Source organism: Macrosteles quadrilineatus, unplaced genomic scaffold (genome assembly GCF_028750875.1).
Source record: "Macrosteles quadrilineatus isolate MER2022 unplaced genomic scaffold, UCM_ALF_1.0 Scaffold_5__1_contigs__length_97177068, whole genome shotgun sequence".
NCBI lineage: Eukaryota > Metazoa > Arthropoda > Insecta > Hemiptera > Cicadellidae > Macrosteles > Macrosteles quadrilineatus.
In genome coordinates, this window is record NW_026542598.1 from 65667055 (window position 1) to 65694382 (window position 27328).

The 27328-nt window shown below is 35.2% G+C and overlaps 1 protein-coding gene across 1 annotated transcript in view; it reads right to left on the minus strand.

The window, feature by feature from the left end:
* The window catches only part of LOC128995654 (serine/threonine-protein kinase N-like), a 91105-nt gene extending 65450 nt beyond the window's left edge, over positions 1-25655 (minus strand). The window contains exons 1-2 of the mRNA XM_054420671.1: positions 25429-25655; positions 19052-19400 (exon numbers count right to left, since the gene is read on the minus strand). Coding sequence (XP_054276646.1) covers positions 19052-19400; positions 25429-25452 — 373 coding nt within the window. The 5' untranslated portion in view covers positions 25453-25655. The remainder of the gene's footprint in view (positions 1-19051; positions 19401-25428) is intronic.
* Positions 25656-27328: the final 1673 nt, after the last annotated feature.

Below are 27328 nucleotides of genomic sequence, written 5' to 3' on the forward strand. Positions count from 1 at the left end.
AGCAATAAAACTGATAACTAGGTGTACAATGCAGTTGTCTGCTTGCAATATTGAGCGGAGCCAGCATATTCAATATCAATGATTTTTTTGCATTTTAAATAGAATGCCTATTTGCAGAGGTATCCAAAGTCAATCATAAGTCAGGATTAAGTGAATGAATCGTCTACTTGCAGGAACCGTATTCTATGTTTCATCTGGTTCTCATAAATTAAATGTCTACTTGCAGTATCCAATGCCAATGATATATTTGGTTCGCATAAATGGAATGCCTATTTACAGATTCTAAAGTCAATAGTACGTATGGTTCACGTAGACGGATTGTTTACTTGTAGTATCCAAACCCAATGGTACATGTAAATGAATAGTCTACTTGCAGTATCCTCAATAAATCAATGGTCCATTTATTTTGTTCACATAAATAAAATGCCTAATTGCAGTATCCGAAGTCAATGGTAGGCTTAGGCCTACTTCTGCTTCACTTATATGGGATGTCTATGTGCAGTATTCAAAGTCAATGATACGTCGGGTTCAAGTCAACGAATTGTGTTATATTTGGTTCACATTAGTGGAATTCCTATTTGTAGACTGCAAATAGGAATTGAACATGTTCCAATCAGATAGATATTCAAAGTCTACATTAATTGCACGTCTTGCTCACATAAAATGCTGTAAGTTATTTACAGATTCCAAACGCAATATGGTGCATCAGCCTAATTCCGGCAACCCTTATTATTGGTTTAAGTCCTGTGGTCCGAATATTACCATTTCAGATTTATACCTTCCCATATGGTTGGTTACATGACTGTGCCAAATTTCCTGCAGATCGCTTAAGCCTGTCAGGTGGAGCCTGACCTGTATTTGTAAAACAAAGGCAGTGAGTGTAGTATAAGAGCTTCGCTTCACTCCGCTCAATAATTTCGATACTGCAAATGAATCATGGTAGGCCTAAGCAATACCTGTATTATTAAAAGGCAATAACGATTATTATTATATTATTATTACCCATTGTATGTAGAATTTGCTTTTCTTTATTTTTTTTCAATGTCTTCTTTCTTCATTATTAAAAAAAGAATCATTTATTTGTACAGAAGACTTATTTGCATTGAACATTCATAAAACTCACCAATTCAATTACCTCAATAACTGTTTACCAGTATTATTGTTGTGAGGGATTGGGGTTAGCCTCACTTAGTATAGGCCTATAACTTAGGTCTAGTTTTATTTTAGCAGTTAAAAGTAAGAAATTGTCGTCAACCACTTTCAAAATTTCCCTATTGTGCAATAAAATTTATCAATACAACTATTTTATTGTCTAAGTTACACCATTTAGTCTTAAACCTTACCTGTAAACCACGTGGTTGTGATTTCATTTCGTAAAACGATTTTGTATTTTTAGCTACAAGAACATTTTTTACAAAGTTTCTTGCAAATCAAGGGCGGTGTGATTTTTGTTGGTATAATTATGTTGTAGTGTTTTTTTTTAATGACCTCGTTTTATCTTCTCCTTCTCCAAGCAACATAAACTTAGGCCTAATTAGTTAACTATTCATTGTTGTTAAAAAGAACAGAACCATTTTACAATTAAATATAAACGGCATGGAGTTTAATCACTCAATATAGAACTGATTGTTAATCATTTAGTATTACATACAATATACTATAATATGCTCTTTAGTATTATCCAATTTTTTCTTTTGTACTGTATTTATCATGTGGTAGATTTGTTGACTAATGTTGAGGCTCTTGTTTACTTTTTAGTGTTTACTCGCAAATAATGACATGGCGACCAATTAACCCATAAGGCCCATGTTAAATTTCCAAAAGTTTGCATTCATGTAGGGAAAAGTCCTATGGTCCGATTTGTACCGTTTCAGATTTATACCTTCCCATGGTTGGTTACTATGACTGTGTTAAATTTCATGCAGATCGCTTCAGCCGTTCAGGAGGAGTATTTGTAATAAAAAAGCAGGAGTGTAGTATAAGAGCTTCGCTCGCTTCGCTCGCTCCGCTCAATAAAGCGATTGTTTCACAGCCAAACAAAATTATGTTTATGTTATAGCCACAATAAAACGCGTTTAATGAGCTGTGAAGGGAACAAAGACTGAACCACCACCTGTGTAGCTACTGTGTCAGGCGACTGTTGAATGACGAACAGATGTTCATAGCACAATCAGGTCATGTGACACCAGTACCATTCAGTACACACAAGTGCTGCCGAGTTCGGTTTCCCACCTCGAGTTCTACATAAGGCATATTTAACGAATTTCGTATTACTCAGTGTACTGATCGGTGTAATTATTTCATTTTCTTGCGAGGAGTCAAATTTTAAAAACTGATATATGCCTAAAGAGTTCTGAAGAAAATTTTATACGTATATGGTTAAATAGTGTAGGCCATGGTGGAAGTAAATAGTGTAGGCGATGTATTTAAGAGAATATTAACAGCTTCTAAACCCTAGATAAATATACATTACGTACTAGATTATGCATCAATGATAATGTTAAATCTTAGCGATCTACCATTGTGTAACATCGTATAACATTGCATGGCTCAGATGCGGAATTTCATTTGTGAACTACAGTACAACACCGCCAGTTGAGTAGGTGGGATTGTCCAGTCTTGAGAGACCAGAGCTTGCATATTATTTGGACTTTCACGTTAGATTCGGTTTTGACAAGAGGCGGTCTTCATTTATTTATACTTTGCCCGATTACGTTTTCAGACACAACTTGTAACCTACCATGTAACTACCATGTTCTCAAGTATGGTAGTCCTGCTAAATTGCGTAACCGAACGTAGAAAAAACTGATAACTCAGTTATTCTTCATCCGATTTTAACAAACAAGGTCTCATTTGATTTCTATTAAAATCCTCTATCCTTTTGATAAGGCAAGAAACTGTCTTAATATTTACGGTTTTCATGGAATTTGCCATTAAAGATTTTAAATGGCCGCCATATTGAAATGGCTTCAGATATTGGAACGAAATTTTCACAGTTCTTTTCACTTTCAAAACTACACATTCATACCAAATTTTAAATCTCTATCTTGAAAAGTTCTCAAGATATAAAATAATTTATAAAATCACAAACAGACCGACAGACAGAAGTCGAGGCACTTTAGACCCATACTTGTTGGTGTTTTATGTTTGTCTTAGCCCAGGGAACAAGTCCACAAAATATGTCTAGACAATTCGGAAACACCCTGTATAGCAAACATGTGCTACAAAGGTATAATCATTCAGGGAAGAAGACAGACACGCCTTATAAACGTATAAACGCTAAAAATTATCACGTTCGCCGTCACTAATAGATAAACCAACGTACCGATCACAAGTTATAGCAGGAACCTAGCTGATGTGTGGTGATATCCCCAAATGTACCGCAGGTTACAGATACGTCACGCAGCGCCATACATGGGGCGGCCGAAACACGGGGGTCAATTTGTCCAACGGTCCAGCCTAGCCCGCTATGTGGCTAGTGGCATCACAGTAACACACACAGGTTGGGAACGGCGAAAAACTACGATGAATTTCAGTTTCTTCTTGTGAAACAATATTGGGGCGCTGCTAGTCTAGTGGTGAGAACAGAAGGATACTATACATCTAACTCTCGACTCCAAATACTGTACCGCCAATAACCAATTGTATTAACTGTTTTAAATTGCATGTTCCAGTGGTTCGGACCCCAATAGAAAACGAAAGTGAAACCTCTCTAAGGCAAGGAGAGCAATTAACTACCTATGATAAAAGTCTATTGACAAAATCCACGATCCATTAATTGATTCAAAAGAACGTATGTACGTTTGACACTATAAACACAATAAAAGGCAACTCATTAATTTTACATACAGCAAAAGCTTCAACGAGATTTAATATTAAATCAATTAGTTAAATGCTAAACAATCCAAAGAGCTTAATTTTTGAAAGTTATCACTATTTACTCATTTAATATATCGTCCCTGATTACGGATAGGACCAACACAAATAAGGGCAAGTTGCTGGTCTGGTAATTCACGATTCAGCAAAAAACGCGACGAATTCAATTTTCTACAAAATTTTAAAGGATTTTACAGTTTTCCTTTAAGTATTTTTTCGTACCAGCGAACAAAATGTGTCCAGCGTAAAAAATATAAGACTAAAATGTAGACCTATGGTTAGCGTCAAATTGTAATAAGGTTTAATTTTACCCAAAGAGTGTTCCTTCTAAGTGTACCCATTTGTATCAAATTTATGAAAGATTTGAAACAATGTGATATTTCACCCAAAGAAAGGTTTAGTGCAGTTCTATTAAAACTAGTTTAAAATGTAAACTAAAATATTGTTTTTCCCAAAATAGTTTGCATCAATTATGCGACATTGGAAAAAAAATAGTGTAACATTAACGCGTACACCTAGTCCATGTAATAATCTCACAAACGATACTTCATTATTGATTTGATTGTATATAAATACACCAATCACGAAATACAAACAAAGCGTCAACATTGCGTCAACCACATTGCTACACAGTGTCACAAGTTTGTTCAGTATCCAGATCAGCTGATAGCTCAGATCCAGGTCTAGATACAGTTTATAATCACACCTGTTACAACAGCTGATGCAAGTGTCAGATTCTCCTATCGGAGAAAGGAAAGGTTTGCCGCCATTTATCTCAACTTTATCTAAGTTACGTGTAAACGATTAAGCTGTATAGAACGATCGTAATGTTAGAAAGTTAAATAGCGTAAGGTAGCTCCAGCTATTATTAATAATTATATATACTACTAGATGGTTTTTACGAGGCCTTCATACTCCTGCAATTAACAGAAGCAATTTTTGTGATAGTGATTGTAGGATGGCATTCTATCACTCATAAAACTGCTACAGTATAAACTTTTATGAAATGTTTATTTTCTGCGTTTTAATAAGAAAAGTTTTAGATTAAAATTGTCAAGTGACTCACTGATAGTATGCTGGTGTTGTCGTTTTCTTTCTTATAACATATTTATTAATACTAGTCATAATTTGTGAGCTCAACAGTCTACGTTAAAAAACGTTAAAAGTAAAAACTGCTTGCTAATCCATGTAGATGGGAAGTCTATTTTTCATCTTACCAGTGATGAAAGCCAACAGCTAGTTTCCTGGTATTATTTTCGCTAGCTAGCGACGATGGTGACGGTGACAGGTATAGTTCGGCCGCTTAGAAAACGACCTCCTCCAGCATTGGTTTAGCATTAGCGCGCAGGTCGTTTTCTAAGCGGCCGAACTATAGTAAGTATGTCAACAAGATGCGTAAGTAGGCAGCTAGTCGCCGTGACTGTACTCTTTACGTGAATGTACTGAAACTGGTAAACAAACAACCGCAATTTGGCCCGGAACTGCACCCTCCTCGTACCATCCACTTACTCACTCACTACCTCTATCAATCACTCACTCACACTCACACTATAACTCACTCGCTCAAACTCAAATCACTAACCAGGTTTAGCTTGCATAGTTGTAGAGATGACCTTTCAAACATTATTCTGTTGTAATCATTCTGAACACTTTAATAACGCAGTCTATAAAATACCATACCGATTTATTTAACACCATGTTATAAACATTTTAAAAAGAGAAATTTAAGGCATTACCAAATGGCTAAACTACATTTAAAAACATCATAACGTACCAAAATGGCAAAACGACATTTAAAAACATTATAACGTATCAATTTAATATATTTTAGTTACTAAAATGTCTTGCGTTATGGCTGTGCTCGACATCCAAAGGAAGCCCTTTTTAAAAGGTTTCCTGAATCTGTGAATCTTGAGTTTGCTCGTCTACGTAGCCTTTGCTTTGGGACGTATCAAGCTAAGGAAGTGGTGAGCGTTAAAGAATACAAGTATATTAACTAAATAATTATTATATATTAACTTTAATAATTGTTCAGTAACGGCTCCGGGACGGGGAAATGGATACATGACATCGCTGATTTCATGTGTAATCTCTGACAATGATAATGACATAGGACAAACAACGGTTAAACCAATTTCTATTTGGGCTAAATGTAAATAGGTAAAACCAAAAATCGTAAACATCATATCACTCTCAACGTATAACGGGCGTAGGTATTTATCCCAGATATTTCAGTATTTACTGTTTTTACATTTGTCTTCGTCTGATACACATGAATAAATCTATTAGTCAGGATATTATCAATAACAAGAATATGAACCTCAACACAAATGATTTGCATATCCATACCGTTGTCACCTTCGCCCCACGGCACAGCCACTACAGCATACATTCGTGTTGCGGTCTACAGCCACGGATCACTGCCCATGTTCGGTTTTGGTTTCGAGGCCAATACCGTTCCCGCCAAAATAGCATGTCGCAACGCCACTGTTCCCGCGCAATGTGCGGCTTATCTGCCACTGTATCGGCGATCGCGTTATCTCGACGTGGAGGATTTGTCCGGATTTGTCACACCTCCGATGACAAACGAGCCCGGGATGACTTATGGACCGAGCAATTTGTAAGTGGGGCGTAGCGTCGGGCAACGGTCGCTGAGCTCTGCCATTTGGAAACCAAGATGAACTAACCAGATGAGCGAATGTGAACAATGTTAACAAGACATTAACTGGCTAAACTCGTCCTATGTGACTTGTATAAAACCAACTACGCAACTAGATAATCGCTTGCAGGCACTAAATATCCATGAAAATCTAGCCTGTTTCGTTACATAAATGTTCTTCCATACCTGCAGGAATATTATTAAACTTTTCAAAGGATGAAAACCTTGGCGATTTCTTTGAAATAATTAAGTTACATCACAAAAGCAAACACTATTAAAAACTCGAAATTGCAAAATATTGATTATACTTTTGAACAATTTCTTTACATAACGATTACAAGACGTTAAACATATTAACTATTGGTTGCTGAAGTGGACATCCCATCCGTAGGGAACAGACATCCATTTTGTATAAAAATATAACATAGGCCTAGTAAGTCTTCTCCTTCACTTTTAGTTACTGCAATAGTTTATGTGAGATAAAAAATATGCTGTCCTTCCAGTTAGGCTTGGTTAAATATTATGCTTATTCAACAGAAATCAGTAATTTTGGTGAACAAACACATTCTCCGGGTGCCTTAATTCAACTACGAAAAAGTTATTCTAAAATTGGCTTTAACATGTGAATGTAATGCCTAATTCTATCCTTATTTAAGGGTTAAAACGATAACAAATATTGTATCCACAACACTGTTTTACATACGATTGGAACTGGTTGGATTTAACGATCGAAGAATTCAGCCACAATTTGACCCCACTAAGGTAACCTATGAGCACAAGTCTATCATTTGATTGCGAACCCGAGTAATAAACTATCCCAAACTACAGGCGCTGGCAATCAAGTGATAGACAGTAGTTGACCCTGGTTATCAACCGTCTCAGCGTTTGCGGCTTTTCCTGCTTGAAATTAGGTAGGCCGCCCACCGCGACCCATACCTAACTGGGATAGTTAACGCAGCGAGGCGGAATAGCAATTACTACTAGAAGAGCTGCAGCATGCTGCATACTCGACATACAAGCTACATGACTACACTCAGCGTCACGCTTTTCTGACCACAGCATCGTTCATCCGACCAGCGAAATCGCTCACTTTCAATACCGTTTTGCCAATAATTAAGGCATCTGAGCTGATGGCGAGAATATCACATTGTGTATCCAGCAATATTCGTCAATTCGTGGTTACATTGATGGAGTAAAAATAGTATTAACTATCTCAAATCCTCAACTAAGGAAGATAAGACAATGACAAATGCGTTATTTCTTTTAATGTTGCTGATGACAAATGACTGAAAATAAGAGTGTGTTGTTGGTGGTTGTGGGTCCCTGCACAACTACAAAAACAACAATAGACAAACAATAGATAAGCTTCAAACAAGCAAGACAACATTGTTTTCAGTAGCAAATAAAAAGCAGAATGAACAGTTCAACATTATAAATTGCAAAGGAACGACATTACGGACACAGATCTGTTAACACATAGGTATAGTTCTATCATTACAGCATGTCATAACATCCTGAGAACATAGTTTGTACCCTTCCAAACGACTTGGGAGTGACGACGGAAATACAAACATTACAAAAGGCTAGAGGAGGAGAACAGATTTCGCAATGTACAGTAAGAGGGTCTTAAACAACAGCTCTAACGTTCACACGTGTGGAAATGGGTCGATTGTGAGTCTACAGTCAGATCTAGGCGTTCTGTCAAAACCATGGTGAAAACAACGCTGAGAAAACTACTACCATAGATGTTTTATCTATGCTACTACGCTACTACTGAACAGCGCTACATCACATTAAAAAAGGTACAACATCTTCATGCCAACTCATGAATTAGACTAAACTACACTTTGAATTACTGTGTGATACGTTGACAAAAAGGGTTCTCGTATGTTGAAGTACCTGTATATGAAGCTACAAATACGTCACCGAAGGTGTTAGGTTTTAACTATTTGACGAAGTTATCAACTTTATAATTTTACCAGTAGCCTACAACGCATATTTTTTAGATTGCATTCATGAATATACGGTATTTAACTTTTTTTTACAGAAATCTCAGAGATTACTGAAAATTTAAATATCGTTAGTAATCTTTTCATTAGGTATTCAAATATTTGGTAATTTTACTTATTTTCTTTGATTTGATAGACGGAATATATTTAGAAATTCAACTATTTCAGCTATGCTATAAAACAAGGAATTCGACAAACCATCAGATAAAGAAAATATGTAACAACTACCTTTCAGTAAACGCAAGTCACCTACAATTTAGCAAATAGGGAGTTAATTACCCTAAAAGGTAACAGATTCTACACCTAAATAAAAAGTGCAAGTGACGTTACGTGAAGAGGAGCAAAGCGGAAACAAGGGGAGGGGGAAATGGGCGTGGTCATGTATATGGATACCGACACCAGACACATAGACAGACAGACACACAGACAGACATACAGACGATCGTACTACAAACTGCATCACTTGAGTGAACAACCTACACAATGTAAACACAAACACCGGACAACTTGACTCATCGAGGCAACAAGGTTCTACCATTCTCATGTTGCAGTTACCGTTTGTAAATAGTCAATTTATCAACCAAACCATCAATGTTTGTAGCCAGTATTAGAATGAAAATGAACACTGTTGAATCCAGCCAGTGACCGTGTATACAAGCTGATGTCAAATAGCTGATTTTCTGTCATATACGACTTTTTAAACAAAGCCAACTTGAAAGGATGATTTACTGTAAGCCATAGCATATTTTGTCACATTAATTAGCAAAGAATCAAAAACTAAAGAGTGAAGAGAGTTTTGACAGTGGCACTTACTGTATGAGGCTCATTCTATGTTCAAATGAATGAAATATTGAATAAAGCTGTTCCATAGAGGTTGGATATCTGCATCAGTTCACAAAATAAAAGGGTTCTACCAATACTACTCACTGAAAACATTTTTAATTAATTATGTGACAAAAAAGAAAGGTGTACGGTATAAACTATTATTTATTTATTCTTGTTTTGTATACAGACATCACGACACGATATACATATATACTGTAGTATGTTGTTTATTAATTACAAGTATTAACCAGAACCACCACCTAAAAAAACTATTGAGTGATATGAACCAGTTTTAGCGAATTTCCCATATAGGGAATAAGCTATTACCGTAGTACTCATGGTAAGACCTGGACCCGGGACCGATTTTTTTTTCGTTTTGAGGTCCCTAGAAGCCAAAAACACCATCCGTTCAAATTCATATATTTAAATATATATTTATATATATTTATATATATATATATATGTGTGTCCGTTAGCGCGATAACTCGAGCAAAAATGATCCGATTTTGATGAAATTTGGTACAAACGTGTAAACCTACGTTTATTCGAACGAGTTCGCGAACCAGCATGATCGGACCATGGGAACGGGGGTTTATGGGGGCTTTTATGGGGTAAAAATGGGTTTTTCCCATTTTTGACCCAAAAAGCATAAAATTTTGCAATTTATTTCTGAACTATTTTGTAGAGCTTAAAAAAACAAATACAGTAATTAAGTATACTGAAGCGTTATAATGCGCCTAATAGTTACGGAGAAAATTCCAAAAAATTTTAAATTTAAAATTTCCATGTCATTCTTATGGAGAATAAGTAAACTGTTGTAGTTTGCTTGTTTATTAACATATTTTGCCCAAATTTGGAAAATGTTTTTATTTCTTACGAACTATTAACATTTTAGATAAAAAACACTTTTACCCTCCCTGTTGCAGCAAACCTAAGTATGTTTTAAACTGATTCTTTTTAAATAGGGAATAAATGTGATATTTTTAAGGAGACATTTTAGTGTAAAAATCCATTCAGGGAAATGGAAATTCGCTTAGTCTGCAGGTTTGCTGCGGCGGGGGTATTTATATCAAACACTCAAACAGTATGAACTGTAACTGTAATATATCCCCTTTCGTCTGTAATATAACTTTTCAAAATTATTAATGTAGGCTACTGTAGCAAAAATTTGAAGATGTGGACAAAAAAATGGATATTTGGCAACTAAGGGAAAGCAATTTCAAATAGGACTTACTCCACTATTACACTGACACTAGGAAGTTTCTATATGATGTGTTGTAATTGCACATTATCTTGCAATTTGTTGGTTTTTACAATCATATTCTATTTCTGTAATCTACATAGGCCTACATAGACTAAAAATACAGTCTGGTCATGTAACCAGGATGTAGTAAAGCTACAACAAATCTGGAACAAAAACTAAATCCCTGACCAATGAATAAGCTTGAGTGATGTTGAGAGGTTTTTGACTCATAGCTATAAGTAAATTTCTTGGCAAGACCACCAATGAAGAGGACGACTTGGCTCTATACTTAGTGCTTTAATGCCATACTTCTTTATTGTGTGATCCTTTTGGGTTTATTTTATTTTATTGTTAAAATTACCAAAATAATAAGTACCAAACACTGAATGTTATCTGTGTCTGGTTATTTATAGCATTTAATTAAATTGATTTTTACAAAACTCAGACAGGGAAACTAAAATGCTTAGCAGCCTTCTATAGCTTAGATTTTTTCTGAAGAAGGCTTAGTTTGCAAGCCGATAATTTTGTTAGTCTCTGTAAAAACAACATTTTACAGCAATTTAGTATTTTGACTACCTTTGTGGCTAATAGGGTTAGAAAAATAATGTTATCGCCTATCTATATCTATAAAAGAGGAAGTGTGTATGTATACCCTATGGACTCCGAAACCGCTCGACAGATTGTAATGAGACTTTCAGGCTTTATTAAGCATTATTCAAGGATGGTTTGTGTGTTTGGTGAAGATCCATCAAAAGGGCTCCACCCCAGAGGGTTTAATGCCAAAATACCCTGTTGTTTAGCTGCCACAAAAATGTTTTTTGTTATACTGTAGACATATATTGTATCATTGTGATCTGTTTAGCACTGACTCAAGACCTTTAATGTCCAGTCTATTAGCAAAGTGTGCATTTTCATCAATGATGCTCATTAAGCTGGATTGAGTGTTATTGCTGGTCAGTAAGTGTAAGTGTGTGTGTGATCTGGCGTGTCAGCATAACTGGAACTATCAGTGTAGCCAACATAAACATTGCGCTGATGATGGTACACTGCTCTTAAGCTTATCTAGTATTTATGCAGAATGTCAGGTTTGGCATTGGAACTATCAATCTTTGAAGATAAGATTACTGGATCCAGCTTGGAATAGCTAACTTTTAATTGGGATGAGTGTAGTAGTACAAGTTAACCATTCAAAATTATAAGCAGTAAACAGTTACCGTGAGAAAAGAATTAAATTTCTTGTTTATGTTGTCAATGAGAAATTTGAGTTTTTTAGCAATGAAAAAAACACAATTTTAAAGACTTGTAATTTACTTTCTTTTGATAAAATGCTAGTTGACTGTGATATTTACCATTGTTTCGACATATCTTCGCACAACACTCTCTTACAAGTGGTTAGGTGCAGAATTTGTAAAAAATGTATGAAAGACAAACACAGACACATAAACCAAAAATTAATCCTAGTGTTAGGCTTTTTGTTTTGAGGTTTTTGCCGAAGCAATCCCGACACCTAGAAGCATCAATGTTTTACCGTTGTAAAGTGTCGCGAAGCAAATGTTTAATTTCCTTAGGGTAAAAGTCAACTAAGTTTATTCTGCTTGCATATGAAACACCATTAAAAGTCCACACATGAAGACTGGGTCGGCCGATCGTCTGGCGAAAGTCTGTCAACACAGTTTCGGATACAAGTTTCTGATGTGTTTAACATCCAGCCAGTTTTTTTTTTTTTTTTTTTTTTTTTTTTTTTTATGGTGGCTGAGGAGGATATAATTATAATCTATGCGGGCTGTTTATATTTCTAAACCATGTGGCTAAAGAACTGAGGTGGACCTGAAATTTGCTTGAGCAAGGTTCATACTATGGTCACAATCATCTATCGGATCTTCGATTAGAAGTTGGTGCATGGTTTAGGAACTTTAGTTTTGCTAGGCTTTGTTAGGCCAAAAATTTTAATGAAATGTTCCTGTTACAGGGCTTTAATTTCAACCACAATTCGACTTGCAGTCACATTGAGGTTCCTGGCAAATTGGTTGTATTTGGTCTCTTTATCTCCAGACACGGCCACGCCTGCCGACTTGACACAAAAGTTTTGTTCCTTGTCTCCAAGTTTCCCATTCGTATGGGAAACAGAAATACCCCCGCCGCAGCAAACCTGCAGTATAAGCGAAATTCAACTTGTCTGATTACATTTTAACTCAAATATTTCCATAAATAAGAATATATTTATTCAAAATTTAGATAACATTAGATTTTACGAGTGCTTAGGTTTGCTAGTACAGGGAAGGTAAAAAGTGTTTTTGTCCATACGTCAATAGTATAGGATGAAATAAATAAATTTGCCAAATTTTATCAACATATATCCATCAACAAGTAAACTACAACAGTTTTCATTTTCGCCATTAGAATAACATGTGAATTTTAAATTAAACTTTTTTTGAATTTTCTCCGTAACCGTTAGGTATACAACAGCGCTTCAACATACTAAATTATTTCTTTTTTTTAGCTCTACAAAATGGTTTAGAAAGAAATTACACATTTTTTTTGTTTTTAGGGTAAAAATTGGGAAAAACCCATTTTTACCCCCATAGAACCCCCTATAAATCCCTGTTCCCATGGTCCGATTATGCTGGTACGCAAACTCGTTCGAATAAACGTAGGTTAACACGTTTGTACCAATCGGATCATTTTTGCTCGAGTTATCGCGCTAACGGACACATATACGTATAAATTTTAGTTTGAACGGATGGTGTTTTTTGCCTCTGGGGACCTCAAAACTAAAAAGTAAATCGGTCACGGGTCTAGGTCTTACCATGAGACCTACGGTAATAGCTTATTCCCTATGGGAAATTCGCTAAAAACTGTATTTTGTCCAGTAGGCCCTAACAGGGAAATGTCTGCCAACAGTCGTCCGAAAATTTTTCAGTAGACAAATCGCCAGTTGTGGACTAGGTTTAATGGTTCAGCGAAACACAAGTGGAACTCTGTTTTAATTACAAGTGCATTTTTTTCTTCATCTTAGTCAAAAATTTGGCATGAACATAATGTAGATCCTGGTCTTAACCAACTTTTGGCAAGTCATGCTTAAAACAGCAACATCTTATACATAAACAAATTAATTAGACCTCTCATTGGGTGCTCAAACTCCAATTCTAGTGTAAACAACCCTATAGCAGAGGGTGGTAGGTCAGGCACAAAGGTGCTCTAGTTTGGAAAATATGTTGTGGAAAGGATAAGATTGTAGTGATTCAAGCGGAGTACATTATGTCTAGCCAGACGGTCATAGATTAAGGAGGATACTACTAAGAATTTGGTAACTGGCATTGATAACTAATAAAAAAATAGTAATAATCATTTGTTTAAGGGAGTGCACTGAGTGCAGTTCCCAAACAAATGCAGGTGTAAACAGTGGAGTTCCTACACCCCTAAATCAGGGTACTGGTATACCGAAACTCATATTGAAAGATTACAGAGAGCTTCAAAATATATATCCAACATCATAAAATTACAAAGCATTTTACAGGCCATGCTCCGGATTCAATAGATGTGTAGGCAGCCATTAAGAGTTGGCCAAGCTCCAGCCAGCACCTACACAATTGTGTAGTCTCGTATGTAGGCCTGTGATACACAAGAGGTAATAGTCCTACGTAACTGCCAATACCACATTGTTTATTGCCCTTAGCACTTTCAATTACAACTTATTGTATTTCACTCTTCAGTAGGCCTATGTCTTGCTAAGTAGTTGCCGTTTGGTAGAAATTGACAAAATCCCTGTACAAAATTAAATGTATTTTTTATAAATAACCAAATGAACTGATTAAGTTTAATGAATCAGGAGGAAGAATCCACTTTACAACGATGCTAGCCTACAATGTACAATAATCCTATGAAAATGTTTGCTTAAATTTAATAATAACTTAACTATGAGTTTGTACTAAAAGCTCATTTTTTAACATTCTAATAAGTTTGAAATTACTGAATTTAAACACATGAAGTAGATTTAGTAAGTAATTTGGTAAATGTGTTTCCTCTTAAATTAAAAACTCAAAAAAGTAAGGTACAGTTGTATCAATTTACCAACTCAGTACCTTGCTCTGAATAAATTTATTACTTGGCAAAAGTCATAGGTGATGAATGTCTAACAATGCCAATCATTAAGCATGCAGCACTTTGCAGCTCGCTATTAATGATTAGATATTGAGGGGAAAATGATTATTGGAAAGAGAGAGTATGGTAAATGGTCTGTGACCAGACCAAGATACTTACTAAAATAAGTATGCTTGGTTGACTCATTGTAACATTATTCGGGCAGATTTTATTATTATTGTAACATAAATCATAATTGTTATACTGTACTGTCCCTGTATTAGATTAAATAAAAGTCTCAGGTCTACATTTTAGTAGCCAGAAAACCTAATATACATCAGTTTTGTCTAGAAGGGAATTTAGATTGAAAATGTGTTTAAAAATTTATGAAAATATAGTTAATTTGATTTCACTGTTAAGGGTGGCATCAATAGGACTATCAATGATTCTCAAAAAATTAGAAAGTATGCTTTGCTTTTAAGCTGGGTTTGACTTGTCTGTTTCTGGTATGAAAATCAAATCTTTGGTCAATGACTTATATGTCCTTATCATCAAAAGGTCAATTATTGTTATTATTATTACACCTTTGAATAAGCTTGATAAAATTACAAGGAATAAGTACAAATATCTTCAGTGAGATAAAAAAATACTGTAAAAAACTGTCAAATGAATAAAAGTATGCTAATGCATAGCCTAATTATTTAATCTTAGTCTTTTTCTATTTAGCATTCAACTTTTGTTTTAAATTATATATAAATTTAAATCATTCAGTAGAATATGTTCAGTGCTAAAAAGTCTAACCCTTGCTTAGTTTCACACATTAGAAACTTGTGTATAGAAGATAAGTTAAATAAATTAAAACCTAGCATGAGCTACAGTACTTGCAAAAGGCAAAACATGCAAATTTCAACTTCAAAGTGGAATAGGTTCATTTGACAGTAGAGTTGATAAGGTTATCAAGAGGTTGTGAGAGAAATGCAGCATTAACTGTGACCCCAGAAGCCATCATCTCTTATCTAGAGTGATAACACATTACACAGCTGACAGCCCCCACCATAAACTCATGTCACAAGCCAGCTTCCTAGTATTTACAGTACTACAGTAGTTATATGACTCATAGGGCCCTTCTTGAAACAATTGCATCATTTGAGCAAACAAACTATCAACAATACTATTGAAATGCCGTAAAATACTCTTTATATCTATCATTTTATGTTTTAAAATTCATTGAAAACCCAACAGATTAGTTTATAACAAGCGACTTAACAAGAGCAGCCTATTCATGAAAAAATCCTGAATATAAATAATTGAGATAGGTTGAGTAGGCTACAGAAAAAATGTTACCAAGTATCCTTCAATAGTTTTTTGTGTAACTAGTGAGCAAAGTGGCACTTAGCTACACTTGAGAGAGATGTTTAAATGAGCGGAATGCTTCTTGAGTGCAGCAAAGACACTTTGCACTCGTCTAACAAATTATATTTTTCCTACAGTTACTATAAAGCATATAAATAATGGGCAATATTTATATGTTGTATATATAGCGTACGTTATATATACAGGTGAACTTTTACAATACCGTTTCACAAATAACAAATCCAAACCTAAATTAAATTATCTCCCAATTAATCAAAATCTTATTAAAAAATTTTGGTTTTTCTTTTCCGAGTTTGTTTAGCTCTTCCCTGACCGATTTTCATGATTGAGGTCTCAAATTGAAGGTAAGCACGCACAGATTTCACATCAAGCATCGGCATATATCAATCTACAGTCCCACATGGCTTATACGTAAACGAAATTTGCTCCCCATGTTTTTCTTATGGGAGTTAAATTTGGTTTTTCTTTTCCAAGTTTGTTTGGCTCTTCTACCCGACCCGATTTTCATGATTGAGGTCTCAAATTGAAGGTAGGCACGCACAGATTTCACATCAAGCATTGGCATTTATTTATATACTGTATTACTCGGCCAAAAAACATAGCTTAGATTTGTTTTTGAATTCTTACTTCAATTTAAGAAGTATTTCACCAGTTATGATTACAAAATCCTAGGCCTATATATTTTGGTTTTACCTTCAGTGAAATACCAGCTTTCATTTAAGTTATTAGTTATTCAAATCGCATGAGTTTCAAGCTGACGTAAGGTTAACAACCAACATAAAAATTATTTTTATAAAGTTTTTATAAGGCTATGATTGAAAATAAATAGCTCAAGTATTGTAAATAATCAGCAAACTATAGGCTTTCATTTGAGCTATTGACCGTTTGAATCAGTTAAGTTCAAGATACTGTATTACTCAATAAAAAAAACATAAATTTGATTATTTCTCGGATGATATTTCGACGCTGTGGAGTAGCTTTGGTCCTCCAGTCTAAATAATATTGTTTCACAAATTAACAAAAAAATCCAAATGAAATCTCACAAACATGATTAATCAAAAACTGAATGTCCTTTTTGGTTTGAAAAGTTTATGAATGTGTTTATGTTGACACTCAACAACAGGTTAGGGCCTGTAGGTTTTAGGTTAAGTCCAAAGCATTGCACGTCAAATATGTAGGCCTTTATTACACCAGCTGATCGATTTAGTAGTGTTGCCAACATGTTTTCAAGCGTAGTCTAGACGTATTACGTGCCTAATGAATGCTCACTATTTTGTGTTGTTTGGCTGATATACTAGAGTGCGGGAAAGTGAATAAATGCAGGAATGAATTACTGTGCGTGTTATAATCAGTGCAAGAAACCCCGCTTTGTCAGGCAACTGAAGGAAATTTTTTTTAGTACCATGAAATTAAAGTAAATAATGGCCTGTGTTCAAACTGGATGGATATAACATGTAGGCCCCTAATGGTATATTCATTTGTTATTTCTTTCAATTACTTTTCTCTGTTGGAATGAATGTAACACATTCATTACTTAGCAGTGTGTCCGTTCCGGGATCTTGTAGTCAGTTGAAACTTTATATATTCACATTAGCATTTTTTGAAATATGCAGGTAAACAACTATACACAACCGCCGTAAACACAGTAAATGACGGTTTTAAGGCCAACCAAAACAGTTTTGCAAATAAACGTTAAATGGAATTTTTTTAGATTAAGATATGTAAAAATGACAAAAAACGTCTTGTTTCTATACAATATACAGTCAAAACTGTGTAATTATTTAGCCTACATATATTTTAAAGGTCTGAAGAATTCTGCGGGTTAAACTCAATTAATTGATGAGTAGTATAGAGATATGATATAAAATTTGTTCATTAAATAAGTTCAATGCTTTTAATTTAAAGTCACAAGAGTGAATTTTGCTTTATTTTAACATAAAACTTCCTGTTAGAACTGTTTTACTGTTTAAGTTACTGTGCTTTAGAACGATTCAAAACTACAGGATAAACATTAAAGTTTCAAAACCGAGTAGGCCAAATGAAACCTATTTCTGAAGCTGAGCAAGGGTTCAGGCGTGAAGGTGTCAGAAATAGCACAGCGTCAATATGCACTCCATAACAAATACAGACTGTGCTGTGATTTAGTGAGGTTTTTATATAGACCGGCAAGTCAGCAACGCAAGCGTTAGACCTAATAATAATTTAAATCCCAAAATAAACGCTCCGGATGCATCAAAGTCAGTTTGTCATCATTCTCTAGACGTTTTAAACTACAAGTTTACGTTACGACCAACAGATAGATTGAAAAAACACATATTTCATCTGCGAAAAATCGAGAGAGATTTAAAGCAATAATGCTGTGTTTTGATTTTTTTTTTCATAAGTGATAACATTTAGTACCGGTACCGGTACAGTAGTATTGCTCATTGTATCTACTTTCAAACAAAACTATAATACGACAGTATTACTATATGACTCAAAGAATTGGGTGCTAAGCAAGAGAACGGAAAACAAATTTAACAGTGTTCGAAAACAAAATTCTAAGAAAAATCTTTGGACCATCCTTTGAAAATGGAGAATGGAGAAGAAAGCACAACAGGGAGTTGAGAGTTGTAATGGGGATCCATATATTGTGACCGAGGTGAGAGATAAGTATTAGAGGTGGGCGGGCCATGTGTTTAGAAAGAAAAAAAGGCTGCTCCTTAGTGAAAAACACCCCAATCAACAGCCCTGAGGGTAGAAGACCTCCTGGAAGGACCAAGTTGAGAAGGAAAGATCAGGTAAGAAGAGACCTAAGAAGAATGGGAAGAGGAGGAAGCAATGGATCAAGAAATCTGGAGGCTTTGTGTTGGCGAGACTAAGTACCTACAAGAGTATTGCATTTAAAACCATTTAAAGAGTTTTTACTCTAAGTGTATAACCTTTATCAGTAAATTAGCGTTAAACTATCTAGTAATTAAATAGTAGGTAAATATCAAAACTCACCATGTCCGTTGTTGGATGTGGGTGGAGTGAGAGGCGAAGGTAAGGCACTTTGTCCCTGTGTTAAAATAATTTGACTCTCTAGTTCCTGCAATTCGGCATGCAGTTCCCCCAATTTTGAATTTGACTTTTTAACGATATGTGCAACATCTGATAAAGATTTACGATCAGTAGCAACCTCCCTTAATTTTTCTGCCCCCTCTTTAATTTTAAGCTCTTTCCGAATCTCACGCCGAATATGTTCCTTAAGTTCCTCCAGTTTACATGGAAGCGCCGCCTCAGGAACCGCCTCTGTTTGAAAGCCGTACTTGTGACTCAACTCGTACAGCACCGGATGGCGGATGTAGTCCCCCTGGAAAAGAAAAATATGATAAAAACCTTATAATGTAGCTTACTGAGAGTTTGTTGTATGGGAAGTTTCAAAGCGCCACCTTTCAAAAACTCAAAAAACTTCTGTCCGTAACAGTTAGGTCTAGGGCCTACTCGTAAATTACTCTAATCCTCTATGTGCCTTTTTAAGGAATAGCCTATCTACCCATTCTTGAATAATGTGCATTTAACATTTTTATAAAATAGTGTGGTAGGCTACCTCTTAATTTTAGGTAGCCTACAGCTAAACCATTACCTATTATACCCGGTATCTAAGTACTGAACTAAGTGCAGTACTTACCGTTCCTGTGATCTGGCTTTTATCAACTTCTATATGAAACAAAATTTTAAACTTCACTGAACTTTTTTATAACCAAATATATAATATATGACCTGCAAAGCGTTGGTTAGGCTACAATAGATTTTTCTAAAAAACTGCCTAAATCTGCTTGAAGAGAATGATACTATTTTTCTTATTTTAGGTTACAGGTATACGACATTAATAAATATAAATTCTGTCTTTCAGAATAACATTTTAATAAATATTTATAAATTTTAAGATGTGCCACATTCTGGGAAATTGTGTTCAAAGTACACTAATTTATCTTATGATTAAGTTAATTTAATGAAGGCTATACTGAGGCTATGTGTGAGGCTATGATGATGAGGCTATTAAGGCTATGATAAATGTCAACTAAGTTACCGGTAAATTCGAAATATTACTAACAATTTTTCAAAAGTACAAATTGGTTACAATTTTCCTCACCAGAAAATAGAGAGACCTCACTTGTTTTACCATCCTTTCGCTGAGGAAAACACAATAAAACTGAGGTTTAATCTCCCAGGCACATCTAGCCTTCCCACAACTTTCAGATGGATATTCTCACCTATTGTCTCGTGATGTTATATAAATAGCCTTGAAGAGTTTGCAAGTACCAACATTCAAAACTCAATTTCAAGTCAAACTTTGAAACAGCACATTCAGGCCTTAATAGTAGTTAACTATTTGAAATAGATTAACCCTCAATCAACCACACATAGCCTTTAAGTCTACATAATAGCCCAATGACCACAAGTTAAGTGATGTAAGTAGGCAAATATGAAGCATGAAGAATGGAAGATGATTATAAATCTAATGATTTTGTCAATAAAGCACCAATCAAAGTACGTACAAAACTGTACCAACTTTCAATTTGATAAGAAAAATAAGTTAACTAACCATACACTTCAATAGTTAACTTAGGGTACCACAAAAAAAGTTCAGACAACTCTTAAGACAATGATTTTATTTATTTAGCCTTAGTTTAATTATCAATTTCAACTGGATCTAGTTTTTAGGTGAGTCGGTGGCTCAGACGATAGCACCACGGACTTCAGGCCCAAGGCAGCGATGTTGTGGGTTCAGATCCTGGTCATTGCCGCATAACATTTTATCAGTACAGTTCATCCTGTACCGGCTCACCCCTTGCTTTGCTAGATACGTTCCACGCACAGGCAGTTAGTCTATGAGGACGGGGAAATGCAAGGTTAAAAGAGGCCGCCACCCTCTTTAAAACAAAAAAACCAAGTAGGCCTTACCTGGAAAATAGCCTAACATCTGAGGTTTTTTTTTGTCATAGGACGCTAGGCACGACCCTGGGATTGTTTGATTCACATTACTTCAGGCTAGACCTAGGGGTTGTGGCATTATCACTTAGATAAAATCCATTGGTGACTTGGCGGGGATCGAACCCGGGACCTCAGGGACTGAAGTCCTGCAATCTAACCACTACGCCAGCTCGCTCCCCCCATCTGAGGTTGGAGGGTGTAACATAATTCCTTTTATTATTTGTAATGTGAAAATGTTAAAAAGAACTTAGGCCTGACCGGAACAGTTCCGCATTAAACCTACGGTAACCTATGATATATTATCGGAAAAAATTGTCTTTCTATAGCCTAATATATAGTTTGATATAATAAGGCCTTATATCAAATTTATATAGCCTTTGAATGTACCTTAACTTTGATTTTCCGTTAAGTGTGTTTTCAAGGTGAGGGAATCACCACTCTTTTACAATGCGCTGTGCTATTTAAAATAAACTTACGTTATCTTATTTCAGTTTAGTTTAAATGAAAAAAAGACAAACTAGGGAACATTTACCGTTGTCTAAACTCACCCAACGGAGAATCTCCTCTTATTGAATTCAAAAGTGATATTCATCCTCACAATAGGCCTACTAGGGGGAATCACGACTTGAATGTACCCTATGAATTGAATTGAATACAGTAGAACTCCAATTATCCGAACTCCAATTAACCGAATCGCCGATTATCCGAATCGCTTATTTCAACAATTTTAATAATGTAGGCTAAAGCTACAGTAATAATAAGGTTTGGAAAATATCAAAGAATTGTTATTAAGAACAAGTTTAGAACACTTGTGCTAAGAGCATTGTATACTGTAAAAATGTTCTGATTTCATTTATTATTACCGGTAATTAAAAATTCATTTAGTACCGGTACCGGAAATGAGGATTTTTCTTGGAAATTCCCGGAATTCCTGTAAAACTCCGATTATCCAAATTTTTGATTATCCGAATGGGGTCTGGTCCCAATTGATTCGGATAATCGGAGTTCTACTGTATGTAGCCTACAAAATTTAGGAAGGTCCAATCTAGGTTATGTTTACAGCGATGCAAGTTTTTTAACAAAATTTTTTTGTACCAGCTCGGAATCTGCCGGAAACTAAATTCAAAATGGGTACATATTATCTCTTCTTTTGGCCGATTTACTCCTTCAAAGTTTTTTTTTTTACCTGAACAAGTACCTTCTTTTAGTCAATGGGGTACAGTTCCACAGAGAACCTGTGATATATTTATCGGATGAACAACTTAACAAGGAACCTCGCTAATTCGAATTTCAGAGGAAATACCGTACAATATTATATTTCAAATTAGCCTATAGGAAGTTTGAAATAAAGAGGTCAGATAAATAAAATTCGAACTATGGAGGTCCCAGTTTTAAGTGTAGAGAGTTTGAGAGAACGGAGACTCTACACTCGTGGGAACATTAATAAGAGCGTCAGTTCAAGTTTGAACAGGCGTATTTTGGTTCTAAATTCGAATTACAGAGGCTTACAGTAATGCAGTTTGAATTGTAGAGGTTAACTTAAAATTTTGAAGGTAACAATTTGAATTATGGCAACACAATTCGAATTGTAGAGGCTCAAGTACCTATGTGCAAATTCGAATTGTAGAGGCTGAATTAAGAATAAAAATCACTTCGAATTATCGGTACCTAGCCTATATTATTTTTCAAATTTTAGAGGTTTTCTGAGGGGAACAGACAAACATTTCTAATTAAAGAGGTTTTCGAATATAGGAGCTGAAGTAAGAGAACGGTACATATGATTAGGCCTACTGCTGTTGGTCGTACTACCTTGTTGTAGATCTTTCTCTAGTTCTATTGTGTTTTTCTTATTTGTAACTAATCTTTTACTTTGTAGGATCGGTCTTCCATGTCAACTCTGTATCTAACTTCTTCATCAACATCTTCTTTTTCCGAATTCAATTCTATCTTCAGTTGAACAGCTTCAAATCTTTTCCAGTTTTCTTATAATACATCCATACTGTTTTGTAGAACTTCTGTGGGTATGGTGGATACATCATCTAACAGTCTAGGTCTGCCATTGTAATCTGGCCTTTTACAATAGCCCGTGTACTTTTTTCAAATCTACTATTGAATCAATGTTTTAACAAATTTTCATTATGTGGTTGACTACCGTAGTGAAGATATGAACAATTTAAAATACGTAATTAAATAATAAAAGGTAAAAAATTGAAGGTAAGTAGGCCTAAGTGTAGTTTCTTTTTTTTAACCTGAAGGACAGTCTTTATGTAGGTCTTGGTGGGGTCTCTCATAGTCTTGGTGGGGAATGAGAATGAGGACTTGGGAGCAGAAACTGAGTGGTTAGATTTACTTCAGAATGATAAATACATTTTTATGGATAAAAAATGAAACAATGGAAGGAATACCGGGTAGACTTCCGTATCTATTGTCAAAAACAACCTAATAAAAATATCAATTGATATGTCAATTATTCTATATTCGTTACCTTTTAGTTAGTTACGTTAGGTTAACCTAACTACCCAAACGATATATCGAATGAAACAATTGAATAGGCCCTTATCAATATTTTCATTCGGTTGTTTAGACAGCATATAAGCTTACGGAAGTTTACCCAGAATACCGGTAGCTGACAGAATACCTACTCAAGATTATTGGGAGTGTTCATAGTTTGTGTTGTATATGTAGCATAGGTATTGACTTTTTCTTAACTCATACATTCTGTATCTAAGTTAAATAACTTAAGTTAACTTATGTAAGGGCCCAGCAAACTAAGATTTTTTTAATCAAGTGCCGTATGTTCGTAATAAAGTACTGATTAGCGCGTTTGAAATAGCCTAAAGTTGATGATAGGTATTTAGGCCTATTTATGATGTCTATTTGTAACTCTAGACTTAAGTTTAACTTAACTTAGTCCAAAGTGTAGGCCTACTGCTTAAGTTTTAAGTGAATATCCAAAAGTTGATGAGTTTAGTAATAGGATGGTATTAGTGTAGCCCAGGAATCATATTAAAACGTGACAGGATTTTTAATTTCACGATTATAAATCAACCACTTGACGGATTGTCGTGATTTTTGTGTCAAAAGAAAGATAATTTTGAAAACTAGAGAATGTCGAAGCCATAATTTTAGTTTTGGGTTCCAGTTTTTTATAAATTAAGTTTTAAATTTTAAAAAGTCTAGCAGCCGACGCTAACAATCCACTCTAGCTTTTGGTATAATAAGTTTACCATTTGCTTAACAGCTGTAAACATTCAGCGTTTTCGACACAAATTCAGCTTTTGGATGAAAATGAAATTACATACGGTACGTAGAATTGACTTTTTTATACTGGCCTACCTAAGTTATGAGTACCTACCCTAATGCTATAATCATTGATACGTTTATTTATTCGGTAAGAGGATGAGAGTTTATAGGTAGGTACATAGTAAAATACTACTTAGATGTTCTAATTTATTTATTTGAGCAGTCTCTAAAATACTTACCTAGTTTGTTTTAGTGAAATATAATTTGTCATAACTAACAGTTGGTTGAATAAAAAATATTCTATAAAACTATGAGGTTAACTTAATTACCCTACCTACTCTGTGATTTTTACATTGATTATAGAAAATAAGTTAAGTAAGATTCTTTAACCATTGCTGTGTACGAATCGAAGCTCACGAATCTTCAAAAGAAAGCTTATGAAAATTTTCACTACTCGACTAGCCTATTTGAGGAAAGGTTGGGAAAATAACAATGATCTCATGTTGTAATTCATCTTGGAAGCTTTTTCTTTACTATAAATTTTGAATTGCTTAAACTAGGCCTATGCATGAATTAAGGTAGTAATAGGCCTAGACATAAGTGAGTCTGTGGCTCAGTCGGTAGCGTCACGGACTTCGGGCCCAAGGCAGCGATGTGGTGGGTTCGGATCCTGGTCACTGCCACTAAAATTTATCAGTACCGTTCACCTTTGTACTGTACCGGTACCGGCTCACCCCTTGCTTTGCTGTAAATGATCCAAGCACGGGCGCTTAGTCTGCAAGATGCAAGATTAAAAGAAAAAAACATTATAAGCCTAGGTATAGGCCTACGGTTTTAATGGACTAGGCCTACTCGATTCCCGTACGTAGGATGGGCCAACAGCTCGTTAAAATAATTATCTAGCCTACTCTATGTGCCATTGGACTTTTTCGACAAAATCGGGTGAAATCCAAGGAAAAATAACTGTTGCGCATATGAGCTCTCATTACCAAAGCTAACCTCCCAGTTCGTGATGTCAACATTAGCCGTAACCTGAAGAGATACTTGCTACTCACCTTTAAAGCTAGCATCACTATGAACTAACTTCAAAGTTATAAGTTAAAACCATGCAAGTGTCAGATTATTATTACTCTAAAGAATGAAAATAACATGCTACCCACCTGATAATAACTTGAATCCGCCATATTTTAGAGATTTCTCCCAACTTACTCTTTGCACTAACAAACTCCGGCACTACCAAACACTTCACAAAACAATAAGTAAAGAAGGATAATTCCTTCTCTCTTTGCGTTAGGTCACCATAAATAAGTATTTTAATTCAACACAATAAAATATACACAGATTAATAACTTTTGACACATCACAGTTACACACACCGAGGCTCAACTTTACCGACTAAAACAAGGTTTATTTTATTTTAACAGACAGCCAATCATAGGACAGAATCCGTCCGATTCAACTAACAGGTAGTACCAACTGGTTTTTGTACCGAAGAAAACTTTAATATCCATAGCATGTCATTTCATATGAATATGTAACGTTTTAAAGTCGTGTCCATCTGGGACCCACGTAAAAGGTTATCTGGAGTAGTGTTAAAAATTAAGCAAATATTGATAAAAAAATATAAAGTTTGAAATCATCACAAATTTACATTTAAGCTCTGAATTTTTTACTTTAAACTATATTGAAAAAGCAACACTGTCCACACTGTTGGTAACTTAAAAGTTAATAAATTGATGGTATGGTAAAATAACAGGATAAATTAGCCATATTTAACCAATGAAAAGTAATCGAGCGTTAAAACATTCTTTCAAGTAATATTGCTGTACTATCACGTAGGCTACTGTGCTACTATAACAAGTGCTAACCACAAATTCACATACGTATTAAAAAGACAATCCCCCCTTTTTTAAGAATCGATAATATACTCAATAACGCTCATATATAGCTATTGTTAGCACGTAATACAATAAATGTAATCATAAGAAGGAAAATCCATGCTAAGCTATACAGATATATACAGGGTTGGGCAAATGTGTGGATACCCCTAGTTAACTTTTTAATGGGTGACACCAGGAAAACTAAACTCTACATACCTTCATAAAAAATAAAACTGCACTTTTCGGACGGTATCCCAATTTTTCCCGGGACCCCAAAATGGGGTATTTTGGGAGTAGCTCCAAAATTTTAAATGTAAAGCCCCGTCGAGTGACACAAACCTCATTTTAAAGGCCTTTATTAAAGAAGAATATCAGCGAAAATTAAAGGTCTCTATCTCAACCCAGTACGACATGGCGGTAATTTAAAATTTTCATCAGCCTGAGGGAACCCACTTAAATGTAGGCATCAATATTCTATATCAACTTTTTAGCGGGTTATACCAGGAAAACTAAACTCCGCATACCTTCATAAGAAACAAAAATACACTTTTTGGTCGGTATCACAATTTTGCCCGGGACCCCGAAATGGGATATTTTGGGGGCAGCTCAACAATTTTAAATGTAAAGCCCCATCAAATGACACTTAATTTTAAAGGCCTTTATTAAAGAATAATATCAGAGAAAACTAGAGGTCTCTATCTCAACCCAGTACGACATGGCGGTCATTTGAAAATTCATCGTACAATTTAACCTCATTAAAAGTTTCTCTCAGGCTGATGAAAATTTAAAATGACCGCCATGTCGTACTGGATTGAGATAGAGACCTCTAGTTTTCGCTGATATTCTTCTTTAATAAAGGCCTTTAAAATGAGGTGTCAATCGATGGGGCTTTACATTTAAAATTTTGGAGCTACCCCCAAAATACCCCATTTTGGGGTCCCGGGAAAAATTGGGATACCGTCAAAAAAGTGCAGTTTTATTTTTTATGAAGGTATGTGGAGTTTAGTTTTCCTGGTGTCACCCATTAAAAAGATAATTAGGGGTATCCACACATTTGCCCAACCCTGTATAGTGATACAGAGCATCCACTGGCTCCAGAGTGGAAATCAGAGGCTATTGTGTAATATTGATAAGATGTTTCCTTCTTTCTTACGATATTTTATAGACAAGGACAAGAAAA